This window comes from Ostrinia nubilalis, chromosome 12, assembly GCF_963855985.1.
Source record: "Ostrinia nubilalis chromosome 12, ilOstNubi1.1, whole genome shotgun sequence".
Classification (NCBI taxonomy): Eukaryota; Metazoa; Arthropoda; class Insecta; order Lepidoptera; family Crambidae; genus Ostrinia; species Ostrinia nubilalis.
Window position 1 is genome coordinate 16433645 of NC_087099.1, and position 10546 is coordinate 16444190.

The following is a 10546-nucleotide window of genomic DNA, read 5'->3' on the forward strand; positions in this document are numbered from 1 at the left end:
GTGGTGTTCGGTACTGAATCAGGTGTACGTTTTGCCTTGAACGGATTGACTTTGTGCGCGCTCACCGCGTTTATTTATTTGTTTATGAATGGAACGACATTTTATTTATATAGCGGACGATCCGGTGTGATCTCACGTTCGCATGGATGAAATGATGTTGTGTCCTCCGCTGTCCTCGATGTGAACCCTGTATTGAATGTATCGATATTTGACGTGATTAATCGAAGAATCTGGTCGATAGTGGTGAAACGTAATTTGTTTAGTCGATTTCTTATTTGATCTTGGAATTGATAAAAAAAAACTCAGTTCTTTGATGTTCCTGAACCCTCCGGTCGCGGTGAAGTGAAGTATAAAGTGAACGCTCTGTTCCGTTTCAACCCATCAAGGTAAAAAGTAAATTTTGATATCGAAATATCGACATTTTTAATTTGTATAATTCTTAGTAGACTAAGCTGTCGTACTTTATATGTATGTACCGATACAATTAAATCTTGATAGTATGTGTATACACAGTATTTTATTTATGTAATAATCAAACTACAAGTAATTTTATCATGTAATTTATTTTTTAGCTGTACGACATTCCTGACACTTTCTAAAGGAAAGGCAGTCGCACATTACTATTATAACAGATTCAACTCATCAATTCTGTGTAATATTATATTAAATGCACAAAATATATCTACAATCACTTAATTATGCTACTGAGATAAATTCAGAATATAAACACAAATGATAAATAAAATTTCATTAAATTAATAGTAAACATAGTCGTAGCGCGAACTGCGCTGTTCCGCATCACGATAATAAATAAATCTTAATATTAGCACACCAATTTAGTAAGTCTCACTCAGGGATTCGAGTATTCAGTTTTGAATCGTGTCATCACATGAGCTTGTATTGTAACCAACAAAATGCAGTTAATACATAAATTTATAAACATATGATACCTAAGTATATTCTGATATGAAATAAACACATCAAAATTAATTTATTGTTTCTACAATCAGTCTAATCAATGTTATTTGAAGTACTATATTTATTATAGCCTGGAATTGAGTATTTCAATGAAATTCAAGCATCAAACTCTATTAGATACATCTTAAAAGCACCTGTGAGAATTGCAACTAGATACTTTATTTGATTGTAATTAATCCCATAATCCCTGTAGATTTTCAATAGGGGACCGGACAATTTTTATCGGTGTAATTAAGTGTAATAATTACTTCTATGGCATAAAAACGTCGGGGCGTTTTCGATATCATTATTTGAAAATCACATTGGTCATCATTTCACTGGCCCCCTTTGTATGCATCGCCCAAGGAATTTGGTTCGGCAACTTTATTAAATATTGTGATTTTTCAAATGGCTCCTAAGGCTATTTGATATAAATTGTGTGGGTTATAAAACTAAATAAACGCGATATTTGAAACTAAAAGTTATAAATTATTTTTATATCTACTTTGTTAAATTATTCAATAATTACTAAAATTCTGGGATGTCCAGTCCCATATTGGATATGAATAAATGGTGGTTTTGTTAAGTAAAGGTCTGTTTATATCTACAGATATTGAGCGTGCCAGACACGTACAGACAAAATATTCTTTCCGCGAATAATGGCCGCCCGTGTCTGTTGGTGTCTGCGCGGCCGTGTAACGATAGATAGATATAAATACGTTAATAGACACTGTATAATAGAATATTGCACACTCAATGTCCGTAGATATAAACTGACCTTAATGTGTGCACACTATAAAATCTAATAATCGCATATTTATGACATTATCAAGAGAATGGCTAACAGAGATAGTGGCATGAATCATTCTAGATTTACACTACAAAAAAACTATTCCGCCTATCCTGCTTCAAAACATGCTCTTGTGTAAGATTTAAACATATGTATTGCAGGGCCTTTCCCCTTTAAGAAAGAATCATTAAGTTAAACCATTTTTCGGATGTCTTATTAAGAGATCAGCTAATTAATCTATAATCTGTAGATTCTGTAATACATCTGTATCAAATCTAAATATTATTTTGTATGTTAATCAAATCTATATTATTATCATATAGGAAGGCCATCATCTGTAAAGCCTATCTGCGAACTTCCCTATCTTATGGCATCACTTACACCTAGAACGACACTTTCGCTCGTCGATCGATATCAAAAATATCATATCACAATCTTTATCAATTTTTAGAAAAGTTAGTCTAGTCTATATTAGTCAAACAGTCGGACATTCGAATCTACTCGATAAAAAACGGTACAGCGAAGCGAAACCAAAGTAAACTCGGGACCTCTCGGCTCGAAATGAATAACACAAAAAATATCAGGATAATGAAAAATTCCTAGGCTTACAAAACTTGAGGTGCGTCGCGGGGCGGGGGCGGCCTCATCGCGCCTGCTTGGCCGGGCCGGGCGGGCGCCTCATCGCGCCTCCTTGGCCGTCAGCTTCTCGATGAGCTCCTGCAGCGGCGCCAGCTCACGCCGCTCGATCAGGTTGAACTCCTGGAGAAAAACTCACTATTTAGGACTCAAAGTTAATGCCGAAAAATAACCATTGTGAAAAGTATACTCGCGCATTCTTTAACGGTACGTATCCGTAAAGATTAATCGATCCATATTAATATTATAAATACGAAAGTAACCGTCTGTCTGACTCGTTTTTACGTCAAAACTACTGAACCGATTTAAATGGAATTTGGTACACAGTTTAGAGCCTGAGAAAGGGCATAGGCTACTTTTTAATGCGAAAAAAGGTTTGTAAGGGGATGAAAGGTCGTGTGGAAGAAGTATCGTCATTTTTAAAGCTAGTAATGTATAGTATCAAAAACAAGTCTCAGCACTGGCTTCCGTTAAAACTGTGCTATGTAGATATAGAAAACAATAAAAATAAACGATGAATAAATCGAAACATGGCCATTCGGCTTTACGTTTCGACACAGCTCTGCAGCGTTCAGACCTGCACGAAGAAGATGAAGTGCTTGAAGGAGGTGTTGAGGTGCGCCTCCTCGCCCAGCTGCACCACCTCGGGGAAGTGCTGGTGGTAGATGTGCGCGTACACGCGGAACAGCCGCTTCAGGATCGTCTTCGCCATCGACAGGAAGTTCTTGGGGAACGGGACGCCTGCCGTGACAACGGGAAACTATTAAGGCTTCCACAGACCAAATGCGGGTCAGTTACAGCGCGGCAGTAGGCACACTGAAGGCAGCGGCAGTTTCAAAGCGGTTGCAACGCGGGCGGTTGTAAAAAATCTAATATTCGTAAACCGCTATCAACGCGCTGCGCTGCACTGCTACCGCCCTGCCTCCGGAGAGTCATGCTAATATGGCCGCCATAGTAATACAACAGCGCGGGCCCGCTTCTGTCCCGCTCCCGCGCCGCCTGGTTAGTTGTTCGGCAGTTGCAGTGCGGCGCGGTTGGAGCCCGGGCCCGCGTTCAAATTTGGTGTGCAAAGAGTTTTTTGTATTACAACTTGCGAGGGCCCGCATTCAAACAGCGCTGCTACTGTCCCGCGTTTGGTCTGCCGAAGCCTTTAAGTGTGTTTCAATATCCTACTAATATTTTATATGCGAAAGTTTGTATGGATGTCTGGATGTCTTCTTTTCGTGTCGACAACAAACCTACACAGTGTCAGCCCAAAACTCCGCCACAAGAGTGGCGTTGTCAGTAGCACTCATCAAATCCTTCTAAGTGCAGTTGCTTGGGCACTCAGGACACGACATCAGGTGCTTCATCGATGTTAACATGTTTGTTACTTTTTCACGCAAAAACTACTGAACGGATTTTGATGAAAATTTGCAGTGTTATAGTTTATAACCCAAAATAACATATAGGCTATAATTTATGATGATCTGTGACAAACTAAATTTCACGCGGCTGAAGCCGCGGGCAAAAGCTAGTTAGTTATAATTGTGACAGTTTTCATAGGATGGATGGATGTTTGTCCTTTCTTTCTCACAAAAACTACTGAACTTCTTTGAATAAACTGCAGATTTTTAATTAGGAGGCTATAATGTAGTAGGAATTGACTGTATTAATATTTAGATTACATTTTTTGATGATCTGCAAAAGGATTACCAATTTTTGAAGGGAAAAGTGTTTCATCATCAAGCTGGTCCTGCGCCCAAGTCATGAGGTAGTCGATGTACTTGGGAGCGGAGCACTTGATGGGCTTCTTGACGGTGTGGCCGTCCGCCCAGTGGTACTCGTACTTGGGCCCCGCAGACATCACCGCGCACGACTCCTCGGTGCAGAACTCCGTGATGGTGCCGTACAACATATTTATCTGGTTGAAGAAGTCCACCGCTGCAATACAAGGTAAAACTTCAATGTAGTTTTGATGTATTACATACAAACTTCTGTTTACTGTGTAAGAATATGCATTGTGCACCAGCACAGCAATAACTACAGGATCAATCATTATAAATATTACAAGTCCTAAATGTGATGATAATTATTAATCTCTATTTTTAATAGGTAAATTAGTAATGAGGTAATATTATTATGATATTTTATTACCTTAGGAATGGAATAAAATCAATTTTCACAAAATAATTTTATCTCATAATAAAGCATTTTACTTAGAATAGAATAGAATAAATTTATTTCCAGAACAATGCACTTTACATAAGTTTACAAAGTAGTTATACTAATAGGAATTCAGGTGACTTCCTAGTAGTCCCCAAACTAGGTAGTCCTGTCTTTTGGGGACTTGAGTTTGGTACAAATGTGTTTGATATAGAACAAAAATTTAAGACCGCTATAGAATACCTGGTTTTGCAAGTGATTTCAAAAATTTACTTATTCAAATTATACAGAAAAATAAACAATATAGTATAGTATAATGGGCTAATCAAATAAGTATGTGTACTTAAATGTAAAGGAAGTAGGTACACATGATAAATAATTTATCTTTTGGATTGATGATTCACATGACATCCTGCAATTTTATTATGATCAAGCAGCACTGATTTACATTGAATGCAATGATATTCAGAAACACCCTATCTATACACATAAAGAGGAATTGAAATTCAATAACTCAGCAATGTTGTAGAAAAGTTGTGTCTCTGTAGCTATGAAGTGAGCACTGATACTGACTGTTGACGGCGACCCACTCGTTGAGGTCCTCGCCCTCGGGCAGCATGACGGCGAGGCGCAGGTTGCCGGAGCCCAGCGTGGCCGCCGCGTGCCGCATCAGGTCGTACTGGTGCGTGCCTTCAGGAATGTTCTTCTTCGGCTTGAAGGTCTTGTTCGACCGGCTCCCGCTGCGGGACACAGAACGACACCTCACTGATGCGCCGACATAAATAAACCGTTCCGAACGACAAAGAAACGGACGAGCGGTAGGTGTGTCCAGAAACGAGTGAGAACGATCGCTATTAGAAGCGTCGGTGGGGCCCTGGCAGGGCGACGATTTAGCTCGAATTTACATATTTGTTTGAACAATGCCGAAACTTGACTACGGACGTAAACAAGACGTCAGCGAGACGGAAAATGATCAGTTAAAAATAGACTTGTATCGTCGAGCCCTATGAAAATACTTACAATAAAAAACTCATTTTGCAGTTTGATGAAATTCCAACTGTAATCTAGAATAAATGTATATTTCATAAAACAGCACCGAACCATTAAAAAGGTTATTTAGAATAAATAAAATCACAATCAATTCTATTGTAATGCAGTTGTCAAAATTACTGAATGAATGGATGGATCATTCCATTTGTGATTCCATTCCATTTCTGTCAGAGATTCAAAAATGATGTTCCGTGTCCGTGAAAAATGCGCGATTGAATTTTGATTTTGGCAATAGTGCAATTTGTTTGAAGTACAAGAACACGCCACAAGTCCACAAGTGAAGTGACATTGTTTCTGTTTTTTTATTACAAATTAATTATGAAAATTATTAGAAAATGACAAGAATTTAAAAATAAAAACTTTTAGCATATCATTTAAAATTGAAATGAAATTATTATTTTGTTTTGTATGAACCAAAAAATAGTTATTATTTCCATTGCTTATAAATAAATAAAACCATTAAAATTGGAATGAGCCTTTATCGATTCCTATTCGAAAGTTCAATGCAAGAGAATTTTATTAATTGAATAGGTAGGTACCAACATTTTTAAGTGGAAGTATTATATCTAAACCCATCAGAGTAGGTGGGTGATCAACGAATTCATGATAAAAGTTATAGACCATTAGAGTGGATTGAACACACCGATCGGTAATCACGGTAAGTTACATTTGGTGTTCTTAAAATAATTTCTATATGCCGGTTGTTGACTTATAGCCGGGTCTCTAGCGCGTGTTTTGCCCTACACAATCAACAAAAACATGTCAACATTCAAAATTTTATAGGCAATTATGATACGGCCATGTGCGGTTACATGCTCTGTGGATACGGCTAGCTACGGTCATGAGAAACTTATTAAAATGAATTTGACCCTCTTATGAATATGTCAGTGCAAGCGCTTGCTAAACTATACTAATATTATAAATGCGAAAGTAACTCTGTCTGTCTGTCTTACTTTCACGCCTAAACGGTATAGATATAGTTTGACTCCTGGGAAAGGACATAGGACAGTTTTTATCCCGGTTTTTGAAACAGGGACGCGAGCGATAAAGTTTTTCTGTGACAGACAAAATTCCACGCGGGCAAAGCCGCGGGTGGAAAGCTAGTATTAAATAATCGTCAATTACTCAGCCTTTTGTATAGTTTAGATCAAAGTGAATGGTGCATTGATATTTATATCGATTAATCATTATGTTACGAATCTGCTAAATAACATCACTATAAATGTCAAACTGTCACAATTTTTAGTGCAGTGATTTTTCATTTCGTTGATCCCACTTGTGATTGCTAATAATCTACACATCTACAAGAAAATAATAGCAAGATGCAAGGTCTCAGCATCGCAAGTTTGAAGAAGCACAAGGCTGTAAGTGATTAGTTTCCTTTTATTTTATTGCATTTCTGCTGCATAGTTCTTACATAATTAACCTATAATGCGTACCTATCGATTGGTTCTTATCAATCTGTCGGGCTCACGCACGGGGTCTGCTGTTGCAGTTGATCCCGCTGTACGTGTGCACGGCGCTGGGCTGCGGCGGGGCCATGTTCTACCTGGCGCGCCTGGCGCTCCGCTCGCCCGACGTTTCCTGGAGCAAGAAGTCCAACCCTGAGCCGTGGGAGGAGTACAGGAACAAGCAATACAAGGTATATCTTTGGATATTTTTCAGGATCAAACAGTTGTAAATTTTGTTAAACAAAAGGGTATGTAATCTTAAAACCATGAAATAAACAAAACAATATTTTCACATAGGTAACTTACATTCATTCACCTTATACCTACTTACTCATAAAGGTTTATCTTACTTCCATAAGCCCTTAAGGTAAATAGATAAGTATTAAGAAAAGGACATATAATTTTATACATAAATATTAAATAATAATTTCAAATCACAATTTTTTTTAAATTATAATCATGTTTAAATGCTAAGCATTTTCAAGCTCATCTAAGATTTGTATTTTAATTTCAACAGTTCTACTCTCCCATCAGAGACTACTCCAAGGAAGAAGGACGATCACCAGCACCCAAATACTAAATGGTATTACATATTTAAATATTAACCGTGCTACAGTCTAGATGTTTATTGTTTAATAAATAGTTATTATGTGATAATAATTACCCCATTGTTTTATTTTTTTAGCCCATTTCTTTCAGCTGGCTGTCCTTTGAGTTTCTCTGCTGGTTAGATTTCAAATAGGTACTTAATACTGATAATAATTATCAGATTCTTTAGAATTCCAATAAAATAACATTTTTGGTGATTTTTATGCCTACAGTGCCTACTAGATTTACAACTATAAAAAGAAACATATTATTTTAATTGTCTATGAATTTTCTCATAATATTTTTTTATAATGCCTTTGCTATTTAAAAAGAAAAGTGACAGTAGTCTGGTGTCATCCAATTTATTTGATGTTAGACTTATAGTGCATAATTTAATAAATTTATTAAAATAGACTTACCTTTCTTGAATAAAACTACAATGGACGCATTATTAGTTGTCACTAAAAGAAAGAAGAGGAAAACACGCAAGTGCCTTGATGAACTGTGGAAGAGGTCTCGGAATAGTTCAATTTCAAGAGATTTATCAAACAAAAAGGTACTCCAGACTTGTGAAGTTGGTGGTAAAAATAATAATTGTATTACATCTAAACGCTTAACTTTGACTATGTTCTCCAAAGCAGTCAGATCTGAGACTGTTACTCGACCTACACTTGATGAGGATCGTACTTTGAATGCAGGCTTACAAAAACCAGTAATATCACCTACAAATATTATGAAAGATTCAAAGAGTACCAATAGTACACCTACAATAAGGAAAGAAGCTGACATATTGAGACAGAGTGACTTTGAGAATAATGAAGATACTTCCAACAGCATGATTATGTTTAGTCCAATTCAACAAGAGACTCGCACTTTAAGAGATTCTACCAATGAAGAGACTCTTTCTTCTATCACATCTACAAACAGATCTGTTGAAGATTTTGGTTACCATTTATATGAAGAACTCATGGATGATATCCCTCAATATCTAAGGAGCAATTTACCAAGTCTAATTAAAGAGGATGTAATAAATAAAACTAAAATTAGTTTACAGAATATATATTTTGAAAACTTGCAAAAACAATATGAAACCGGCAAAAGTGAAGGATCTTGTATAAAGAAAAATATTTTGAGTAGTGATGGAACATGTACACCAAAAGAAACTATTGTAGAAAACCCAATGGATTACATTAAAATTGGATGGCGTCAAAGCTTTCAGCACATATACCATGAATCTAGTCCTTCCGATTCAAACATATCCCCCCCACAAACTCCACACACACCAGGCTCTCCAGCAGCCTCACCCCCCCTGCACTCTGTGTTGCCTTACACACCAGACTATGAATATTATCCACATAGATTAAATGAATAGCTTAAGATTGAGGTTGTGTAATAAATATGTGAAGTACCTTCTAATGTTTAGGGTAATAAAAACAATTTTAAAGAATTATGATTGTATTTTTATTTAACATATTTTGAATTTAAACTAATGTTATGTTTTCTAACTCTGATACTAAATCCATATGTTTGAATGTATCGGGGCTCTTTGTGAATGTTTCTAATAACAGTTGTTTCCTTGTATCTTTATTGCTGTAGTACATTTGAAACTGGTTTGCTAAACACTGAGCCTCCTGTGCAGTCAAAACATTCTGAAACATTTTTTTTTAAATTCATAATGGAAGCAATAAATTATACTATTGAAAAAACTTTAATTAAGAAGACTAGTGCATTTGTCATGTTCTTTTTCATAGTTACCTTATCATATTCTCCCCTCATGAGCACAATGCCTTTGTCTTTTAGCTCAGTGTAGTGGACTGTGGTCAGGCACTCGGGTGCATTTTCTTTGTGGACCTGTAAACACAAAGGTGTTGATGATGATGGGATTTATTTGCTGTATAAATCTGAAACTTATAAGTGAGTCACCAATACCTGATAAGCAAGAAGTGGTGTAAAATGCACAGTATGACCGTAACTTTGACACATAATGAACTCATAGCCCTGGGAACGTGGCAAAGGGAACAGGAAAGTTGGATACTCTTTCATATTTTTCTGTATGATTGTGTATAAATCACCAGGGATGGTAGCAGATAAGACTTCTTTATTTTTGTGGTATTCCTCCCAAATACTCTGAATTTCTGAAGCATCTTTATCCATAACAAGTTCTGTTTTGAAAATATCATCTAATTTTTTTTCTGCAGCTTGTGCACCTTTATCAATAGCACTCTTTGGATTCAACACAGATGAGAATTGCCTGGAAAATGTTTAAAATATTTTTATTTTATTCTTAGAATTCAAAAGAAACCACTAAAATGTTAAACTACTACTGGACTACATATAGAGTACTGCCTAAATAAATAGACAATAATTGTGTACCTAGTATCAACTGATCCAAATTTAGTTGTTTTCTCTCTTTCTTTTGTGCTTTGCTGTTGTTCCACTCTCTGCATGAATTCTTCCGGTGAAGTTTTTTGAAGAGCAGCAATACGTGCAGAATATTTTTCATAATATGGATTTTTTTCTAAATCCTCTAATAACTTTTGATGGTTTGGGGTGGTCATTGTTAAACCTCGTGAACTAACGTAATAGGTTCGCTTAAGGGAATTCAGAAAATGCCGAGAGCATAAAGCCATTACCATTACACTAAAAGTTTCAGGAAAAAGCTTGTGTGTGCAATAATTTATGAATTTCTAAAACTTTTAGGCTATGTTATGTAAAAAACACGGAAAAAAACAGAATGAGAACCACAAATTGACATATGACATGTAGGGTCGTATTCATCGATGTTGATAAAACATCGATGTTTAACTATAAAAAAACATCGATTTGTTGACTTTGATATTATCGAAACATCAACGTTACCTGAATAAAAATATCGAAACGTTAATTATGTTTTTGGGCGCGCCGCGTCTTGCCGTCTAGCGTGCAGTAG

General features: G+C 36.4%; 3 protein-coding genes across 3 annotated transcripts; 1 reads left to right on the plus strand and 2 right to left on the minus strand.

Annotated features, from left to right (window-relative positions):
* Positions 1-544: 544 nt before the first annotated feature.
* On the minus strand, positions 545-5752 carry LOC135077066 (MOB kinase activator-like 1). Its single transcript, XM_063971659.1, has 5 exons — positions 5549-5752; positions 5102-5268; positions 4079-4306; positions 2961-3124; positions 545-2506 (listed from the first exon to the last, which is right to left on the minus strand). The coding sequence occupies exons 1-5, from the start codon at positions 5560-5562 to the stop codon at positions 2426-2428; spliced, it is 654 nt and encodes a 217-aa protein (XP_063827729.1). The 5' UTR covers positions 5563-5752; the 3' UTR covers positions 545-2425.
* Positions 5753-6795: 1043 nt separating this feature from the next.
* LOC135077067 (cytochrome c oxidase subunit NDUFA4) lies at positions 6796-7692 on the plus strand. Its single transcript, XM_063971660.1, has 3 exons — positions 6796-6942; positions 7074-7220; positions 7547-7692. The coding sequence occupies exons 1-3, from the start codon at positions 6901-6903 to the stop codon at positions 7607-7609; spliced, it is 252 nt and encodes an 83-aa protein (XP_063827730.1). The 5' UTR covers positions 6796-6900; the 3' UTR covers positions 7610-7692.
* Positions 7693-8660: 968 nt separating this feature from the next.
* On the minus strand, positions 8661-10371 carry LOC135077065 (ATP synthase mitochondrial F1 complex assembly factor 1). The gene is made up of 4 exons (XM_063971658.1): positions 9991-10371; positions 9547-9868; positions 9373-9468; positions 8661-9266 (listed from the first exon to the last, which is right to left on the minus strand). The coding sequence occupies exons 1-4, from the start codon at positions 10251-10253 to the stop codon at positions 9099-9101; spliced, it is 849 nt and encodes a 282-aa protein (XP_063827728.1). The 5' UTR covers positions 10254-10371; the 3' UTR covers positions 8661-9098.
* Positions 10372-10546: the final 175 nt, after the last annotated feature.

Excerpts from the sequence above, each read along its gene's own strand:
- LOC135077066 (XM_063971659.1), bottom strand. Across the intron at positions 3,125-4,078 it reads ACTTTTCCCTTCAAAAATTG|GCGTCCCGTTCCCCAAGAAC; the intron begins GTAATCCTTTTG and ends TTGTCACGGCAG. Across the intron at positions 2,507-2,960 it reads ACTTCATCTTCTTCGTGCAG|GAGTTCAACCTGATCGAGCG; the intron begins GTCTGAACGCTG and ends GTTTTTCTCCAG.
- LOC135077067 (XM_063971660.1), top strand. The coding sequence starts at position 6,901 with ATGCAAGGTCTCAGCATCGCAAGTTTGAAGAAGCACAAGGCT. Across the intron at positions 6,943-7,073 it reads GTTTGAAGAAGCACAAGGCT|TTGATCCCGCTGTACGTGTG; the intron begins GTAAGTGATTAG and ends CTGCTGTTGCAG. Across the intron at positions 7,221-7,546 it reads ACAGGAACAAGCAATACAAG|TTCTACTCTCCCATCAGAGA; the intron begins GTATATCTTTGG and ends TAATTTCAACAG.
- LOC135077065 (XM_063971658.1), bottom strand. The coding sequence starts at position 10,253 with ATGGTAATGGCTTTATGCTCTCGGCATTTTCTGAATTCCCTTAAGCGA. Across the intron at positions 9,869-9,990 it reads TTTGGATCAGTTGATACTAG|GCAATTCTCATCTGTGTTGA; the intron begins GTACACAATTAT and ends AACATTTTCCAG. Across the intron at positions 9,469-9,546 it reads CACCACTTCTTGCTTATCAG|GTCCACAAAGAAAATGCACC; the intron begins GTATTGGTGACT and ends TTGTGTTTACAG.